A 21,525-nucleotide genomic window follows, 5' to 3' on the forward strand; every position below is an offset into this window, starting at 1 on the left:
TGTGTAGTATTTATTGTGTCCCAACCATTTTGTATTAATAGTTTGCAGAAAAGAGTTATTCAACAACAACCTTGTTTGGAATTGGGAAATGCAGCATATGAGTTCATAATGCACAGTCTTCATCCTACTCACTTCTGTTCAGGGAACACTAACTGAGTTTTTCCAGTTCTGGATTTGATGGTGACTGGTGGGCTGAGTAAGAAAAACTTGGGCAACCGTTACTCACCTATCAATGAATGGTGCACATGGCTGTTGAAGGTAGGTGGATGAGTACTTATTGATGAGCACTAGAAGTAACCACTGAAACTAGGAGAAGACAGTGGCATGCCAGAAGAGGAGGGGAGTAAGGGAAGGAATGATTGGCAGGAGGATAGGATATATGGGAATGGAGTGTGCAGATCAGAGGCTTAGGAGAGATATCATCCTGTGGCTTCTTCATAGGGATGTAGGAAGACATCCATTTCTACCCTGACCTGTTGCATTCAACACTATTTCTGTTCCACTGCAGCTCAGCTTCAAACAAAAACTATGTTATTCGTTTCTCCATCTGCTGTGGCAGAATTTTTACATAATTAATTATGTTATCAATAATTATTACATTATTCCACTCCATTCCATTTCAATGTAAAGGAAACACAATAGAACTGGGGGGGGGGTGTCATTCATTATATATCTTACATATCATTTACAGAATGAAAATAACTACAGAAAATAAGTATGGATTATTTCTATTCTGGACATAGCATGAATAAGCAAACATAGCAATTTCCGTTCCTGTTTCCATTTCCATTGGAATTCTCTGACATCCCTACCTCTTGGAAGTAGTTTACTTATCCCAACAGGTTCCCAAGGCAGCTTGCAATAACTGCAAGCAATAAAACCCAAAACAAAATGCAATTCACAGTAACTAAGAACAGAGAGCTAAAATAAGAGCCAAGTAAACTCATTGTAAGGAGCAAACAACAAAAGCAAAACACCTCAGGTCAAACCAATGGCCTCAGTGAAGAAAAATGTTTTTATGTTTCACTGAAAGGCCATAATAGCAGAAGCCCCTTGGACTTTTCAGGGGAAGAAGTTCCATGGTCTGGGTGCCACAATGGAAAAGGCCATGTCCTAAGTCCCAGCCACACAAATAATCAATGGGAATGGGGGCACAGAGCAAGGCCTCTGATGATAAACACGCAGAACATGAGGGGTCCCATGTGGGAAAAGGAAGAGGGTTAACCCTTTATCAACCTGCTCTCATCGTATCCAAGACTTTGCCTCCTGTAGCATATGAAAGAGGTGGCTGAATTCACCGGAAAGCACTGACCCAGTAACCAGCTTACATTTATCAAGTACAGTGGTACCTCGGTTCTCGAATGTAATCCTTTCCGGCAGACCATTCGAGTTCCAAGACAAACAAAAACTGAGGCGCAAACAGCTGTCTGCAAATTCAACTGAGAAAATTGAAAAACACGCAGTGGAAGCCATTCAACTTCCGAGGAGCATTTGAAAATGGAAGCATTTACTTCTGGTTTTTGGTGTTCGGGTTCTGAACGATTCGTCAACAGAGACATTAAAAACCGAGGTACTACTGTAGATTATGAAGTAGACATGGCTAGCCTGAAAACTTGTGCCATATCAAATCTGAGTTTTGATATAGGCATTACCCATAGCCAGAATTAACTGCCCACCATAGCTATAAAATGTGTTGGCTAACCAGCTATAAAACCAAGACCACCCTATCCTCTCCCAGCTTCCAATCTGTCTGAGGCAACACCAGAACTGAAAAATTGCCTTCAGCTGCGTACACACCATACATTTAAAGAGCATTATTTTACCCCGAAGAATTCAGGAAACCAGTTTCTTAAGCGCTCTGGGAATTGTATTAATGCAAGGGGCAAACTACAATTCCCAGGATTCCTTGGATGAAATAATGTGCTTTCCGTGTATGGTATGCAGGCAGCCCTAGTCGCTTTTGTTGTCAGGGCCTTTTGTTTTGTTTGAACAGCAGCAGATCATTATTAACATGTCCTGAACCTTGACAATCCTGCAGCATTTCAAGCCCCAATGGGATAGAGAAAGAGCAGCAACATTTGCAAACATGCCGAACAGCATCAAAAGCGTACAAACGCTTTCGGCACGTGCCCCTGGGAGCAAACTTTCTGCATTCACCTGCAACCTAAGGCTTGATCACACTCCGAAATTCAATATTTATTGCCACATGAAATGTGAGAAATGCTTTCACTCCAGCAGAATGTGACATTACTGCCAAATGGCAGGTGATCACAAGGGCTCCATTTCAACAGTGCACCACATACCAACAGACTCGCAGCCGCGTAGCATCCAAGACTGCCGAACGTATTACAATTATTGCATCTAATTGCACATAAATACTTCAAGTGAAACATTTTCAAATGACAGCCTCTGCAAACTGAACAGAACTGCAATAATTATCGAAGATGCTTTATGACAACACAGAGGTTAGCCAAGACATAACTCACCCATGGAAAAATTGTCTTGGCAGCAAAGTTTCAGTTAAATATTTCATCATAATAGCTACATGAAGGCTAAGGGCCTAACGCGATAAGACACCATTCATGCAATTACCAATTGCAGTATTGCTGTTATTATTACTATTACTATTACTCAGTGCCTTTCTACTAGAAAAAAATGGTGCTGGTACTCACCATGAAGTACCCTTTTCGGCCAACCAGCTGTGGGTGCTGCTGGGTGGGCTGGGCTGTGGGCTGGGCTTGGTGCAGGGTGAGAATCTGCTGAGTGCCCAGAGCTGGACTCACCACAGCCGGGAGATGTGGCCTTCCTCCTCTGTGCCATCCATGAGGCCTTTGAGGAAGTTGGAGTCCTCTTGGTGCTGCCCGGCCTGGCTGCCGCCAAGGACCCACCCTGCTTGCTGCCTGCCAAGCGCTTTCTGCCGACCTCAGAGCTGGCTGAATGGTGGCAGCAGGTGCAGCAGCAGCCTGGAAGCTTCCTGAAGCTGTGCCGCCACAGGAGAAAGACAAGGAAGAAGCGCCACTGCTGGGGCTGGCAGTGCCAAGGGGCCCACTGCCATGGACACGAGAGAAAGGGGGCACCCTTCTGACACACTCGCTTTAGAAGCCAAGATTTATTTTTTGGAGGGGGAGTGTCGGTACTGTGTACTGGTGAGTAACGCCATAAAAGAAGCACTGCTATTACTATTACTGTTAGAAAGCATGGCCCCTGACACATATTGGGCTCTTGGCAGGGAGAATAGGTGGACTTTAACCTGTTCTCCCAAAATGGGGGCCCCAATCGAAACTGGTTCTGGTGCCTAGCAAACTTAACACTAGTTGTTTAGTCCTTTATCTAGTAGCCCACCTTAATGTACACAATCTAAGCATTTTGAAGCACATCAGAACTATATGGGTTTTGTACGCTAATATTATTTATAACAAATACCACAAGGAAAATGGGAAAGTGTTGTGGATAGACATTTATTTTATGATGATTTGAAATCCGAACTTGTGTGTTGGAAACAGAGCTAAATATTCTTTCTGGCATGGTTTTAGAACTTCCTCTAGATATGATTAAGAAGCAGGTTTGTCAGATGGCACTGCTTTCATCGTAGCACATGCTGAGCTGCTAATGAAACCATGGGGACTGCAGAATTTTAATCATTTGCCGTGTCCTACCAACCTACACAGAGCTGTGTAATGCATCTCCTGCATGGAAACATTTGCATTGTACCTGTACATTGTACAGAAGGCTGGGGGGAAAGGCTTAAAATGGAAAGCTTACAACATACTATGCTAAAGGGTGAGCCATTTGATACAACAGCAATCACTGCCTCTTATTACCATTTTAAGCTCCAAAGACACCTTCCTGCAGAAGACATGGGTATTTTCAGTTGTGGTCTGTACCTAACACAAATAAAATAGTGGGGTTCTGGACAGGCACAGACAATGCTTGCTATCATTAACAGAAGTCATTTTGTCTTTTCCAGGTAAGATCTTCTTCTGCACCACAAAAATGTTGCAGAACTTCGCATTCTGGATGCCAACCCATATGTTCGTATATGGAAGGCAGCTTCCAAGAATAACACATTCAAGTTTTGCAAACAAGCAGGCTCCAACAGCAACAAGAAATGCACCACTGTAGACAAGATGCCTCAGAGACAAATGTACTGCATGCCAGATCATGCATCTCAGAACAGGGATTCCCAAATTAAGTTTCATGAGATCTTTGCCTAGCTGCCAAGCACACTGACACCTTGATGTGGGATTTTCAGTACTGACATATGCTGTCTTATTCCCGCACAACATACACAGACTATCAGGCTGCCATAAACAACCACATCAATGACTAAAGATCACGCAACCAAGACTGGGGTTAGGCAGTTTTGTTAGAATAACTCCTCAAACCGTAGGCTTAGTGCAGCGGATATGGGGGGGTGGGGGAACTACATTTATAAACATTTGTTTTGAACAATTTTGGCAGCATTAGGCATGCAAAAGTAACAGTGCTCAAATGTTTGGAGGCACCCTCTGCACTCAGGGCTAAGACTGGAAGAATATCATGGAAATCAGAATTAACCTTTAGGCACCACTCTTCAACACTAAACATTTGTACAGGCAAGTTAAAATATCACATAAGTATAAGGTAGTAGTGCCAGCCCCTGTAGGCAGCTTCAGAGGCATATGGCTGAGGAGAGGAGGAACATGAGATGCAAAAATCAAATTAACATGGTCACAAGAGCTAAGGCTTTCCACCTTTACCTTGATTCACCCCAGCCTCTATTCTGGTGCTAAACATCGCTAAGATGTGTGTTCCCAATTGAACCCCAGCTGGCAAAGCATCTCATCCCCAGTTACAAAGGTAAACAGCTAAGCAGACAGGTTGGTTAAAACACCTATGGGAGTTCAGGGACAGGGCAAAGAAGCCAGGGCAGTCAACCCTCCTTTTTTTGAGATCATACATATCCCAACTTCCCAGGTGATAAAGCCCAACAACAACAAACAGTTATGAAGGTAGAAAGCCAAATGAAGCATGAGGGCAATACAGCACAGAATGTCCCATGTATCTACTGCCCACTAGATGTAGACAGAATGTCCTACTGGGTCCCTGTTGTATTCTTGGTACAAAAGGCACCTGGCTCTCAGGGAATGATTTTGTTCCCTCAGGATGAAGATAGCTGTCCTACAGAAGCAGAAATGGGAGAAAGGTTTATGAACAAAGCCTTCAAATATGTGATAGCAGAGTCTCATTTGGATGACTTTGCCCAGTTCTGAGGGCCACACCTGAAAAAGAATATTGTTGAGCTGGGAAAGGTTCAGGAAAGGGAAAACAAAAGGTTCAGGGGCTGGAGCAAATCCCTTATGAGGAAAGGTTACACATTTGGAGCTACATAGTTTAGGGGGGAAAAGAGTAAGTTGGTGGACACAATTTAGAAGTGTGTATAATAGTGCACGTTGCGGAAAAAATGAACTGAGGTAAGTTCTTCTCCCTCTCTTGTAATACTAGAACTAAGGGGCATCCAATGAAGCTGAATACTGGAAGATACAGAACAGACAAAAGGAAGTACTTCTCCACACACCACATAGCTAAACTACAGAACTGACTCCCACGGGCTATAGTGATGCTGACCAATGAACAGCTTTATAAGGGGATTAGTCCAATTCATGGAGGACAAAGCTATCAATGACTGCTAGTCACGATGGCTATATGTTACCTCGAGTATCACAGACAATGCATATGAATACCAGTCACAGTGGAACAGTGGGATGGTGCTATTGGCCTCATGTCCTGCTTGTGGGCTTTCCATAGGCATCTAGCTGACCACTGAGAGAAACAGGAAGCTAGACCTTTGGTCTGATGCAGGAAAGCTATTCTTATATTCTTAACTCATTCATGCTAGAATATGAACGTGGTGTGATAGCAGAAGCCAGCTCAAAGGCTCCCACTAAAATGGGGCTTCCCTCATACACTCCCTCATACATTCCCCCAAGTCTTCTCCAGAGGGTCAGGATAACCCCCATAACAATGCATGGGGGAAAGAGAGGGTTGTGCTGATGGAATGATCCTAATAGCATGGTGTTGAATTCTTCTCTGTGCCTTTCAATTCACAGGCTGGTTAATCCAATTAAATGCTCCCGAATCTATTTGCCAGCCCCTCACCTCCCCGTTCTTGGTTATCACTAGGGCTCCAATAAGATCAAAACAATTGCAAAACAGTGTCCGCAATACTCATCTCCTGTAGATGGTTCTGGTGGAAACCGTGGGCAATGGTACCAAAAGCCAATGAGAGATCTAGTAAGAACAACAGGGTCTCACTCCCACTGTCCCTCTCCCAACAGAGATCGTGCTTCAAGGCAACCAAGGCAGATCCAGTCCTGAACCCGAGTCTGAACCCAGGTAGGTATATGCTTAATGCATTAAATGGCAGATTGTTTTCTGAATCCACATGAAAATTAGTATGCAAATATATATTAAGATACATAGAGCTGGTATGGTGCAGTGTTTAGAGTGCTTTACTAGGACCCGAAAGACCAGGATTTAAATCTCAAAACATCCATGAAGCTCACTGCATGACCTTGGGCCAGTCACTGTCTCTTGTGTCTAACCTACCTCACAGACACATTATGAAGATGAATGGTGAGGGGAAAACTTTATAGCCGCACTGAGTCCATTGGAGGAGAGGTGGAACAAAAATACTAAAGATATTCTTACAAAATACATGTTTTAAATGCATGCATATTATTTCAGTGTATACATTTCTAAATGTATTTCATTCTAAATTACATATATCAACATATTTTGATGCATTTTTGAGCTGAGAACTATATTGCAAAGTTCAGAGAAGTTTAAACTCTGAAGGAGAATTGTCCCTAGTTCTGTACTGCAGTCCAGGAGTTGCACTGGAATTCTGCATTGGAATCCACACAGAAATGAAATTCTTCAAACATCCCCACATGCAAGAAGAATTTATTTTATTTTTTTACATTTTATTACTGAGATCTTTCCCAGTCGCTAATCTTGAACTTGGCTTCAGTTAGGCACTTTTGGATGCCAGCCATATATTTATTTAACTGATGACTAGATCAAAAACATGCTTTAGCTCACAAGAGTAAAGCAATCCTTCCAGCATCTCAAAATGAAAGGGAGCACTCCTGCAATCCTAGTCCTCCTTTAGTCCATACAGATGGACAAAGTACCTCAGGCTAAGCCCTCTCACTCCAAGATAGTTGGGTCATCTATCATCCTGCCAAGGGCTAAGGAGAATGTTATTACACATCAGGAGCAGATGCATGGAGAAATGAACAGGGAAAGATCATCTGCATCCACTCTGCCTTCTGCCACTCACACCCATTTCTTTAAGCAGTTCAGAAAGCAGTGAGTTCTCCAGCTTTGATGGATAGCTTTTAACTTGAGGTGTGATGGACAAGAGCAGCTTCTTTGTAAAAACAACAACAACAACTAGCCGTTTTAGAAAGTTCCTTACAGTTTTGCACAGATGCCGAGGCAGCTTACAAACCGTTTCAACTGCTCAGTTGGGATAATCCACACACTTCATTTGCAAAACCTCTCTCTAAAACCCAACAAAAACAAACAAGATTCACTGTAGTTCCATTTAAGAAATCTATCTAACATCAGCAGACCACACAATTCCAACTGACATCAGTGTCAAATATCTTGAGTAGTTGTTGCAAAATTGAACCATTTCCACAGTGAGCGAATCAACTTTCTTCCTTTGACTCTCATTAAACTGTGTGCTCCATTTCCCGGCAGGTTTTCCTTTCAACAGCTGTATCGATTCAACTGCACATGATAAATTCCATACAAAAGAATGCATGTTGGAGATCAAATGGGAATCCCCCAACCAGTTCCATTACCTTTCAAGCTCCAACGCTGACTGTGGGTGGAACTCTAAGTGAACATCTGAGACAATGCTTCCAGCCGCTCCCAACTTTGTTCTTGATTATCTGCCCAGCCAAACTTGGGTTTTTGGTTCTCAGAAATTCAGCAACATGCTCTATTGATAAAAGACTTCTATGATCCTGATTCCCTTCTTCCAACATTCTTGCCATAATATCATATTTTTCAACTTGATATCCCCCAAGAGTAAGGCATGGTTTCAAAAGCCCCAGGAATGGGCTGCTTAACTTAGGATATTGCCTCCAGATCTGTTACTGAATTGTAGCAACATTTGTTCTGTATATTTCTTGGAAGCAACCGGCTGTAGACGTTAACTCTCGAAGAATAGCAAAAGAAAAGATGCAGCTCTCAAAAACCATCTAAACAACCTTATTATCACAATATTGCACAACAAGCTTTTAAGTACTTTTCTGTATAGTTACTTCTGCAAAATTGGTTTTGTTATTGTTGAAGTGTTTATTATTACGCATTTATTTTAATTTGTATACTATGATTGAAGATGTGGCTTTTTAATAAAGCTTTGGCTGATTAAATAACTTTTGGCTTGGTTTAGGTTGAGTTTTAGTGTCTGCTGGATTTATTCATTTGTGTGTTATTTTACTGGAATTAGTTTGAAATGTTCTTTGTTTTATATTGCATTATTATGTAATATGTTAGCCACCTTGCATTTCCATGAAATGTAAGTGGGATAGAAATGGTCTGAATGAATGAATGAATAAGTGATACTTTGGGAATAGTTAAAGTAACTCTATATTTTATGATGAAATATTAGTTAGAAAATAATCTTTGTTATGTGGGGATGCTCTAATTTATTTGGTGTTTGTTGGCCCCTTTGACAAATATGAAATCTGTATAATATGCTTATGCTCTCTCTTTTTGTTATTATCATTTTGTTATATCATTATATTGTATTCAACTTTGGGGGATTTTTTGTTTTTCTAAATTTTTTACTTATCTGAAAATTAAGTAATTTTTTAAGAAAACAAACAAACCACATTCTGTTATGCAAAATTCTCATCAATAACTATGAAAATATAAAGCACAAGTAGAATTTTGGTAGACATAGATTTGTCTATTGTTTTATTAATTCTATACCATCCCTATTTTCTTCTTATTATGTGGTCGTGGGAAGTTTCAAAAGCTGTTTTTTGTTTTGTTTTCGTTAAGGGCATTGCTGAAGAGAAAACAGACAATCGTCGGTGCCTGTGAAGCTACGTTGTTTGAAATCCATCCCTCTTTATTTCAGCATCCACTTTACCCGGCAAAAGCTGGCATGGAACTTAATGAAACATCTATAAATGTAATGTGGAACTTGAAAGATTAAGATCAACAGGTTTGCCTTCACACAGAGTAAGCTCTTTATATATATAAAGAAATCCAGCGAAGAGAGAGCATTATCTCAGAACGGTTGGTGAGATTTACTATGGTTTTGACTTTCTAATCAAGGATACATGTCGCTTTCAGACACGTCGATTTTCCCTACAAATCTCTCGTATTTAGAGGTGCTTTTATCAATGAGAAGGATGAGGCTTGTATATATCATGACTGGTCTGCGTCATACGTTTTACCAGTTGCCTCTCCCCAAAAACATTTGTAAACATCATTTGCCTTTTATGTGAAGTGCTAATGTGTAACCTTCTTGCATTTCATTGGGTGGACAAAGATAGGGTTGCTATTAATATTTATTAAGTTTATAGCACTCACCTTCCTCCAAAATTGCCCAGGACATACATTTCTTATGCCAGCGTAAGAGTGGAATAATAAGGTTATCATGTTTTAGCAATGCCATTATGACATCAAACCTTTAAGTTGACAGGAGTCCTGCACCTTTCTTAACTATGTTCAATGGGAAGAAGCAGATTGCTCAGGGACCTACTTTCCATATCAGCATAAATTTAAGAAAGAAAAATAACTATCATTATTAGAGAGGGATGCAACCTGTTAAAAATACCTCCATGTGTTAAGTTTACCTTTGGGAGCCTGAATTTTCTTTTCTCTCCCTAGCACGGGCCTTGACTCTCTTTCCTGCTTCAGCTCCAGGAGGTATCTTCCTTGATCTTCTTGTTGCACCTTCCATTTTCCATTGTGTATTTCACACTTCTCTCTTCCTCACTAAAAAGACAAATTGGTTATTCTCACATAGCGTCCTACAGCAAAGCTTCTCATCCCAAGGCAAAATGTAAAATTCTTTCCTGGAGAGTCCTTGGGTTCTCCAAGCACGCCTCTTGTCAACTGCGCGATTGGAATTGCAGTCCATCTCTATATGACCTTAGTGTTTTCATTGGCAAAAGGATGGCTGTATTTGTGTTGCTGAAGGATTTTAACGCTGTCTGGGGTCATTGTGGTGCTTGTAAATGCAGCTGCTGCTCTCCTAGCCATGGTGTTCTTAGTTAATTACATTTCTATCTCGCCTTTTTTCCAAGGAGTTAAAAGTGGCATGCGTTGTTCTCCCATGACACGTCTTATCCTATGGGAAGCCTGTGATGTAGGTAATTGAGAAAAGATAGCTGGTCCAAGGTCACTGAGTGAGCTTCATGGCTGGCTGGTGACACTTTTAAGAACTATACCGCACTGGCTTAGTTCCTACTGACCACAGCTCCTAGCGATCTGTAGTGGAGGCAGAACTGTAGACTTTTTCTTGGTAGTGTGCTTGCCTCTTATGGGTGGAAGGCACAATTAGGCAACATTGTCATGGCATAACCATAGTTGTCATCTGTTGATTGGGGCCTTCAGTATGTAGCTAATATGAGATGGAGCCAGGGCGACTCTTTTGATTGTTCCTTGTTGATAACATTGTTTGGGACTCTGTAGGAGTGGCCAAATCTATTAGTACGATCACTCTCTTTTCAACTTGCATTCTTGTACTTTTGGTGTTGCTGCTGCACAGGATATCACCCAATAAAAATGATCTAAGCACTGGCCATTTTAGCTGGACTCCTGCTTCTTCTGTTCTATCTTCCACCACACTACTAGCTGAAAGCAGTGTGTTTAAAACCATGCCTTGGATTCTCTAAAATTTTGAAATTGCAAGAATTTGTGTGTTATAATCCAGTAACTGTTGAAATGGCACAAATCCCCTTTAATTGAATAAATTTGCTGAAAAGCTTCATTGATGTAATGGTTTTATAAGTCATTTAACTAGAAAAGATTTTGCTCTTTAAGCCAGCTGTAACTTGCCCTGAGCATTGTATGAATTCTTCAGCGGAACAGATAGCTTTTTTATTTGGTTGAACGTGATGTTCAGTAGTTTTGTTTATCAATGTAGAAAAACATGTCTCAACACAGTCGGTACTGTACTTCTGTCTTCATGAAAACCATCCTTCTGTCTACCATACTAATAATCCAGATAGATTGAAATTTACCAAACTGTAGTCCTAAAATTCATATCTAACTGAAACTGAAATACTTTTTGACGCCTCCTAAACATGGAAGCTGAAGTAATATATTATGCATGTGTGTGTCTGGATATATAAAATAAGCAATAGAATGTGGTTTTTATGTAATAAGATAGATAAAATGTTATGTAATAACATAGATAAAATGTTTTAAGACTTAGCCCTTTCCTGGACAGGAGACTGCCCCATTCCTTGCATGGAGAAGCTCTGGCAAAGTGGCATTAGTTTGTTGGTAACATTAGATCTGAAATACAGTGAAACGTTTGGCTGGCAAAACAAATCCAAGATCCAAACTACATGAGCCTTGGGAGATCTGTGATAAGCTCTTGCAATGTCCTTAATTTTCCGTAAAATATCAGCCACGGGGCAAATTAATTAGAGTACTGGTTTGGGTGTCTACCCATTCATTTTTCAGTTTACATCATGGCCGCCACTGTTCTAGGCACTATTAACTGTGGCATATTAATGACATATACAATATGGGCAATTTAAATAGGGGAAGCAGCTTAAGGAAAATGGGTTATTTCTCCCTCAACTTGGCTTCTGGGGAGCAGCAGCAGCAGGAAAGGGCTGTTATCTTCATGCTTCACTTATGGACTGCCTCTTCTGGACACTGTGTAGAGTTGCCACATGTCCTCTTTTTCCAGGACACATCCTCTTTTTCATGGGTAGAGTTGGCCTAGAGATCCATAGTTAAAAGTAGAAGATGGCAAATGTGCCCTCTTTTTTGCTGTTCAAAATATGGCAACCCTACCTATAGGAAAGTCCTAAACTAGCTGGACTTTTGGTCTGATCTGGAAGGGCCATCCTTGTTTTCCAAACTATGCACAAGAAATATGTTCTTCTAATGTGAAGGCTTTTAAAGAGAAGATTTGCAAAGGCTTTTCCTGCCTGTTGATATGCCTGCTCATCACTTTATGTACTCCTTGTTGGAGCAAAAAAGTTTCTAACAAATTGTATTTCGGAGGAATTAGGCATGAAATTATGCATGATCTTGTTCACAAACTATTTTGAAAGTATTCAGGCATGTGCTCTCTAACTCTCTCTCTCTCACACACACACACACTATGCTCTCTAGGTGAATTTTAATAACTAGCTGCTTGTTAATTGTGCTATTTTAATGGTAAAATCTCACCACCACAGAATAGCAGGACTGATAACTGATCAGCTCCACATCTGGTTAAAGCAGATTTCTGCTTTGTCTTTTCTACCTTGCTATGGAGCTAATACATTGACTTAACCAAAGAGCAAGGAGAACACAGGTTTTTCTAATGCTATTGTTCACTCTCTTGTATAAATGGCATGATATTCATTAATGAGACCCTTTGAAGTTACCTCTAAAGGTGTCCTGGGGAGTCAATTTTCAAGGAATTCCTAATGGAAACCGCAGATATCTGAGAATGAGGCCCACATCACCTTAACAAGGCCTGCATGAATCATTTAGAGGAGGAGGTGACATGACACATTGCAGTGTTTTTCCTTGTTAAAGCTATTGGCACCAAGCGACAGGCACCTACGCAGGGCAACAATAGAAGCAATCTGGTCTGCCACAGTCAGCCTGTGACACCAGATTTCTTAAGACGTTCCCTGCTGATATTGGTTAGTTTAATCCCTAAAGATTTATAAAAGTGTCCTAGAGACCTAGAAAATGGAGGTGACAGCAGGCTGAAGCAATACATTTGCCCCTGACATATGTCTTACAGACAACCCCTTAGTTACTAACCCATCTGCTAAACTTCCTAACATTTGTCATTGTCTTGCACTGGAAATCAGAGCTCCACACAGATCTCCTCCTCCCACCCCACAACTGAGCTGAACTATATTTAAGATTTGTTTCAGTGTGTTGTCCGAATGGGGGATGCGGTTAAGCTGTCTCCTTAACCACAATCTGTAACACAATCTGCGCTGAGCTACGAAATAAAAGGACTGGGGAGGAGTCACCCAGCAGCAACCCTCTTCCTGTGAGCCAGTGCACTTACGCCAAGCCGTGAATTACCTTAACATTCAATGGGAACATGGGCATTCATTCTATTTGTAGTTGTCCTGTTTTTATTGTGGTTTTATTTCTTAGATGATTTATTTTATCATTTGTGTTTTTGCTGTCCAGAGCTCCTTTGGAAATAAAGGTGGGACATCAATTTAATAATGAATGAGCAAAAACATTTCTTGTCTTGAGGCACTTTTTCAAATGAAATTTCCAGGCAGGATTAAAAAAAAAAAAAAGACACAGATTTGGGTATGGAGGATGAGCAGTTGGGTACAATCCTGCTCATGATTATCTACAATGGCTGCATGGGAAGCAGGTGCATTTCCAAGCACAATTTAAAGCACAGGTTCCTATCCTGTTTTGAACCAGGTTTTCTAAAGGAATGCTTGCAAATGGTACAGGTCTTCCTAGGCTTTAACATCAGCCACAGGTGTAACTACATTCCCATCCCCCCCTCCCAAAATCTTCTCCAGAAGGTGCCCCAACCCACCCCTAAAGCTGATTTTGAGGGCACATAGGGATCAGAGGTGGGGAAAATTCCTTTAGCAGAATTCTGGGCAGAATGAGAGCACTGGATACCACCTTGTGGACCAAACCTTCCTGTGTTGAACAGATTAAGTCTGAACGGGGCTTCTATGAATGTTGGCTTGAATGCAAGAAGCCCCCAAGTGATTGGGGAACCTGCTTTATCAAGGCTCCTGATCACAAAAGGTTCTACTATTATTATTCTGCCCATGTTCAAGTGAATGTGGGAAGATAGCTCCCTTTGCATAAGAAAGTCAAGGTGGGGTGGGTGTGAGGGGATGCTGGGGACAGCAACCCATATCTCCTACCTGCGTTGATAATTCTACTGCCCAGATAATTCAGAAAAACAGTCTGTGTTGACACTATCTGTACTTTTCTGCACTTAGTTTCCTTTCTAACTTCCTGGTTTACAATTCCTTCACCCTGACTGCGAATGAAAACATATGCCATAACTAAATGTGTTAGCCTTTAAGATGCCAGAAGTCTTTTTCTTTGCTGGAGGACACTAAAATGGGCAACTCTACAGGAATATAAAGGTAAAAAGGTAAAGGATCCCTGGACGGTTAAGTCCAGTCAAAGGTGATTATGGGGTTGCAGCGCTCATCTTGTTTTTAGTCCAGGAGAGCTGGCATTTGTCCACAGACAGCTTTCCAGGTCGTGTGGCCAGCATGACTAAACTGCTTCTGGCGAAATGGGACACTGTGACGGAAACCAGAACGTGCAGAAACGGCATTTACCTTCCCTCCACAGCGGTACCTATTTATCTACTCACACTGGTATGCTTTCAACCTGCTAGGTTGGCAGGAGCTGGGACAGAACAACAGGAGCTCACCCTGATGCGGAGATTTGAACTGCTGATCTTCTGACTGGCAAGCCCAAGAGGCTCAGTGGTTTAGACCACAGCAAATGTCTTGTGTTGGAAATCATGACATCAGAAAATGCAGGGCTGGTGTAGGCTACACTTGAACTTACGACATCCATCACATTATTAATGCAACTGAAACACACACTGCAAGGAGCAACAGAAGACCTACTGCTTAAAATGAACTGAAATGACTTGCTTACTTCATGACTATTCTTTTTATTTTCTTACAAAATTGCTGCTTTTATCCATTTTTCAGATTTATGATTGAGAAGCTAAGTACAAATACTACTCTCAAAATTCCCTGACAATTTATGCCACCCATTTGCATCACTGAGCATCAAACTTGTATTAGTTAATTTTTCACAGTATGAATATTACAAACCTTGAAGTGGATTTTAAATCCTTGCTGCACTGAATGTTTTAGAATGACCAGACAAATGGCTGTGGCTATGGAGTGCACAGTAGCATTTTATTGATGTCTGACATGCAACAATAACTGGAGTGAATCTCTAAAATTAAGATTACAATTTTGATCAAATAAAACATGTTCAAGTTTACAAAAGCAATCAAAATGATAGTTCATGCATTTCATCATTCTATATATACAGGTGTCACATAAGATGTGACTTTTAATTTTGGAAGGGGAAAATGCGTACAAATGATTAGTCATTGCACAAAAACAAAGGAACCCTCTTTTATCCAAGACATGCGCATATCTTTTGTATAGTTGTTGTACGTCTCTAGTGCAGCATCTTATTGTACTAAATACAGTTGCAACCAATTCAGAACAGAATGTGCTGTATTTGCTGCAGATTCCCGGAACATAGAAATGCTCTTCGGACATTACTCATGTGAAAAGGGACATGTACAAATGGTTGTGGGGATATGCATGTGGTCCCACCCCATTGCTGCACTACTTGTGACTGCACACAAATTTATCTGTACTGTAAGCACTGGAAGAGCAGTTTGTAAAGTCACACGAGGAACCGCCATGAATAAAGAAGGTGCTCTGCTGCAGATGTCACAGCTGAGCTCCCGATAGCAGGTAACAACTGAAGAGGCCTATATTCTACAGGACTAAGTGATGGCCAACAATGCTGCTGGCAGAGGTACCTTAATTGATAGATATCAATCTGAGAATCTTCACCAAAGAAGTCAATCGGTTAAAGTGCTGTAACTGTTGCATAATACTGCTGGTAATGGTACCTAGATTTAGAGCCAATTTGGACACGGATAAATGGGGATGTCAGAATGCACGTCATACTGCTGCACAACCTGCTTCTCCTGCTCAGCCCTTAGAACTCCTGGGAGAAAAATATTTTAACAGAACCCACAACAGACTTGTTCATCTGTCAGTGCTGTAATCCTTCGTTAGTTGCTTGGGAGCAAAGAATTTTGACACACAACAAACATATTTTAAAATACATACATTTTCAATTCTTCCACTTCTACAGCTTTTAAGGACACACGGAGCTCAGCCTGTGGGGAAAGCCTTAGCCTAAGTTACAATTTTTAAAAATATATAGTTGTAAATAATATTCCACTGCAGCAGTAAATATATTTTAAGACATACGTTTCCTTTTTAATTGAGCAAAGAGCTTGGGGTGGGAGGTGGGAATAACGGTTCGTTAAAATGCTTAATTGAGGATATGACCCCATTCATAAAGCGCTCAAATACAAGGCAAGGTTTTAACAGCTGGAACATTATAACTAGCCCTTGATTTACAGCAAACAACAATAGATGTAGCTAAGCATAATCTATGAATGAGTCTACATTCATTGGAAAGTGGCAATCAAGTTCAACATAAACATTTAAAATACAGCAGTGAAAAGCAATATAACACTAAACATTCTTTCTGGTAGTAACTTTTCACTTGATAGCTACAACCTAAGAATGGCCTTCATATACTTTACAAGAAATGCTAGCCATTCTGCTCTTAGGCGGTGCAATTTGAAAAGGAATAAAGTACGATTGCCAAAAAGCCCTTCATGCTAATTTTTCACAAGACAGAGAATAGAAGGATGGTAAAAATGTGGGCATTCCCAATACTGTCCATCCTGGTGATGAACTGTATGTGGCATGAAAGGGTGGGTTTTGAAGCTCCTAAAACAACTCAGCAGAAATTGTTTAATGCTACAGGTAAATAAAAAAATATTGGGGGGCAGTGTTTTATTATAAAATGAAAATTGTATATAGTTTAAATAGAAACATAGAATCTGAAGACATACAAATACTGGAGTGTGCTCTCACCAAAGTTATTCTCAGGCCAGAGTTGACTTGCGAATTGCCGAGGTGGTACAGGAACAACCACCCTCCTTTCATAAGCAGCCTCTCCTAATTTCTGCTTATAGCTGAACCTTGGTCATTGCTCCTAGAAGCATATATTTGTACAGGACAGTTCTGTGCCTACCCTATAGTGTAGCTCAGAATTGCTCAGAGAATATGGATCAGTATTCAAAGTTATATTTCCAGTAGTCACTTTTTGTCACAAATTATGAAGAGGTTTTGTTGCTTATAAACACTGTATTTTTCTGTCTTAACTATAATAATTTTACGAATGTATTTGCCATTGTTTCTGATATTTGCACTTAAATATTGGAAATACAAAGGTGCTTGAATTCACTTATAGATCAGACTGAAAGCACACGACAACCCTTCACAAAATGTTAACTAAAGTTCTTGTTAATTCTGTGTATGAGAAAAGCTCTAGAGTCAAACAGTTTGATCTTTCACATTAAGATGCTAACAGAAGTAATTCGAAAGGTGATTGAAAATAAAAGAGTTAATAATTAACATGAGTTCAGAATTCTGCGGTTTATACTCTTCTGTTGTAGCTGAGGAATGCTCATTGAAGACACATAATGAACTTGCATATAATGGAAGTTCAAGTTAAACATCAGTGGCCCTGTAATTTCCAGTATCATGGATGGTAGTCATTAAGTATGGTACTTTGGATCTGCAAGCTTTAAGTGAGCAATGGAATTTTAAAATACATTCTGGTATAAATGATGATGGTAAAGCATCTGTTTCAAACACAGTAGTTAATCTTAAAACACAAAAATAGCTTAGAATATGCATCCTTTGGTATTCATCTAAAGTGAAAGTACGTAGACTTACAGAAAAAGATCTTCATGTTCTTCTAAGACACAGTACCAACATTTAGAGTTACTCATGTATTAGGAATGACAAAATTGCTATAGGAAAGTGGAAATGAATCTGTCCATGGCACAATATTCTGCTTAATGTGGCTGAGGATATTCAATAATAGAAACACTCCCTTTCCATCATCTTCTGATGACAGCTCTGCCCTATTATTTTAGTTAAAATAATGTTTTGATTAAGGAAAGGTTCTTGACATGGTAACAACAAAAAATTAGAGCTATTTCAATTAGTATTCTTTATCAGACTAAAAGGATGGGGAAACCCCCCTTAAGTCCATGCTTGAGAAATGTAGATTACAAGCAAGAAAAATGAAAATCTGAAAAGAAAAAGAAATTCTCTTCTTAACACTTCAGGTACCTTATGTTTAAACCTATATTTCACTTCATGTTAGTAAACGTTCTGTTTAAAGTTTTGTATAAAGCAAATTAAAACAACGCAAAGTTTTTATTACTGGTATAGCAAACTATCTTTCTCTTCATGGCAGTGCTTCCCATTAGAATCGCATTTTGCCATTTTGCAACAGGCACACAACACTATACACAAATGTCACCTAGTCAAGAGACATGCTTAACCAAATACATCTGTCACTCATAAGTGAAGGTCAATATTTGATTTGGACACAGAATATAGTACTTAAGAAAAGAACAGCAACTCCCCATTTTAAAAAGCACTCTCCTAGATTGGGAAACACAAGTGAGCACACAATTTTCATTTTCCAAATTTGGCAAAAGCCAAGGAAAGATGTAAATGCTGATGTGTCCATCAGCATTATCTCCCATAATTCATATAAACTTTCAGAAAATGAGGTATTCATTCATCACTTTCCTATGCTTTCTTTACTTAATGCATATTTGCATGCCATATCCTCATATTTAGTATCCATACCAATTTTAATAAATTGCTACTTGCCATTTCAAAAGCCCCTCACTCTTATTGGGCACAAATGCTTCAAATACATTCCATTCAGGAACCAATACTGTCAGCATCCTTATGTAAAAACACATGACACTTCCTCACTGATAATCCTCTACTGGTGATTCCTAGTCATAAAATGCTAACAATAAAATCTCACATCTTCAGATTTTCCTTCGTGTTTAGAGCTGCAAAACACATCCCGCTTGTGCGCATACACATAGACAGCATGCTGTAACATCAAAGAGACTGATTGAAGTGCAAAATAAATATTCAAGTATGTGTCTGGGATTGTATAGCTCATAGTGGTATACAAGTTACTACAAAATTTAAAAACAAAACAAAAGACGCCTGCATGTAAATGTTAAGAGGAATGTTTCATAGCAAATGGAATTTAAATCTTACTTTCCCGAAAAGCGTTATGCAGCTCGTGTGGGTTGCCAGTTTTGACAATACTAATCAGTATTTGGAGTAAAACTTTCTCAGGATGCAATGAGTTAAAAAGGGAAGCAAAGATATCAAAACACTGAAATAAGCAGTCCACCTTATTGAAGAAATACCATCGGGTGTTGGCACTGGCTTAGCTTTTTGAAAATTTGCCAGCTCGCCGAGAAGGTTCATATGGCACTCGGAGAATACTAGGAGTTTCTTCCATTACTCGCACGAGAAGATTGTCAATATAGTCCTCAAGTTCACGAATATGGGTGTCCTTCTTCTTCAGTTGTTCTTTATGTTTCACTAATTCTTGTAAGACCTCTTCATGTGTAAGGTTACGATACCCTGCAGCAGCATCAAAAGGATTTGCATCCTAGAATAAAGAGAGGTGGGTTTTTTTGAGGGGGGACATTACAGAACTTCAAACCACACTGATACCAGTACTAGTACTAGAAGAGAGGATGTATATATAGCAACTCCTTCCCCCTTTGACATAGTATCTGACTAGCACAATAACAGCCTATTTACATAAAGAGGAACAGAGAAAAGCAGCTGTTGGTACCTTGAACAAGCTGTTTATCTGGTTCAGCTAATGCATAGCTAGAGGATTCATCAAGTCTATGTATACCTTGTAAATGCATTTTTACAATGCTCCAAGTTCATGCTGGCTTAAAAGTGTAATATGCCAAATTCTTTAAAAATGTGAAAAGTATAGTCAAATCTTGTCTAACCTAACTCCTCCACCCAGTCATTAAATACTGGACTGTAATACATCAGCCACTGATGCTGTGTAACTCTCATCTTCATGGAACATGAGGATAACACCCAGTGGGTCACAAACTTCATGAATTAGTGAGCAGTTTGCTGTAACAGAATCCCAGATTCTTAATACCTTACGAATCATTATACAAAGAAATGTTGAAAGAGCACCAGAATATAGGAATACTGTCTCACTAAAGTACATATCCTTTGCACCAAATGGACTGATATGGACTAAGGACTTGATTCTTAGGCTACACCTACCATGTGGAGCCACTGTAAATATTTCTACTGGGTGGTCAGATCATTTGAGAATATTCACTACAGGGATCTCCCACTGTGTGTAGTACAAGCTTTACATGGTACTTTGTAACCCATGCTAGCATGAAAACTACATGTAAGTTATTTCAAGTGTTTGCCCGGTGTATTTCTGTGTGGTTTAATTGGAATAGGCTCTGATAGCCAGGACAACAACTGACAACACCACCTGTGCCAGCACCCCCTGTACTGTTTTTCAGTCAGTTCGCCATTACACAGGAAAACATGGGTTGAACCACCAGTTGACAATTCTCCTTTTTCTAACAACGATTATGTTATATAATGAAGTCAGTCTCAAACAAGATCATTTCTGATTTGGGAGCATTTGCTTACATATAGTATAATTCATTAAGCAATCACAGTCCCAGGAGAATATTGCAACCATCAGAATGATTTTGCTGATTAATTCTGGCAGCACTTCAGTAAGAAAGGAAAGAGAAGTTGCAGCAAAATATAAATACTGAGGAGTTTATAGTACACCAACTTTTCAAGCTCTCACTGTTGGTCTGTAGCAAAAGCAGGAGCAGATTGTAATTGAGATCTAAGGGAAACAGGCCTCCATCTGGGACCCACAGTACAGCATTATTAAGTGAACATTTCTCTGGAACATTTCCCACTTTCCTGGCAGAAGATGCTGCAAGGGAACCAGTCTATATTTGAAAAGAATCCAAAACGATTAAAATGGATAATAGATGTGGTTCAAAAACATTTCTTGGTTGCTTCCCAACAGTGAGATAATTCTTTTGCACTCTTGCTTTTTAATGAATCCAGGCGCTATTTTAAGACTTGTCTGCATCTATCACTTTCTATATTTAAAAAGCAAGTTATGGATAATTCACATATGCACATACCACTGACTGCTCAAAAACCTGTGGCTCAATGAGTGAACTGCCTCCTTTGAGAAGTATTGTATTTGTGGTTATGTCTGGTATGGTGATTTGTCTGCGATGACCATTTCACAAGTGCAAGTCATCATTTGAAGTTGCAAGTCATCAAATCACAAATATGTATAAAAATACTGCTGCCTTTTGAAATCAGTTATATTAGTATCAGGAACACAAAATAGGGTTTTTTATTTAAAAGTATAACAGCCAGACTCATCAGCACTGTTAGACAAACAGAACTGGACAACAGTTCTACAAAAATTTGCCAGATTCCGTAGTTGCATCCCAAGCACTTTGGCAGATGGATGGCCAATGAAGAACTGACAATTGAAAAATCCCTGTTTAGTTGAAAGCTTGCTGAACCTTCTGAGTCCCAGCTAACCCCA

General features: G+C 39.9%; 1 protein-coding gene across 1 annotated transcript in view; it reads right to left on the reverse strand.

The window, feature by feature from the left end:
• Nucleotides 1–15,118: 15,118 nt before the first annotated feature.
• RAB11FIP2 (RAB11 family interacting protein 2) overlaps nt 15,119–21,525 on the reverse strand; it is a 33,425-nt gene continuing 27,018 nt past the window's right edge. The window contains exon 5 of the mRNA XM_083616718.1: nt 15,119–19,551. Within this exon, the coding sequence (XP_083472844.1) occupies nt 19,324–19,551 (228 nt within the window). The 3' untranslated portion in view covers nt 15,119–19,323. The remainder of the gene's footprint in view (nt 19,552–21,525) is intronic.

The sequence above is a fragment of the Podarcis filfolensis genome, assembly GCF_964270895.1.
Source record: "Podarcis filfolensis genome assembly, chromosome: 5".
NCBI lineage: Eukaryota > Metazoa > Chordata > Lepidosauria > Squamata > Lacertidae > Podarcis > Podarcis filfolensis.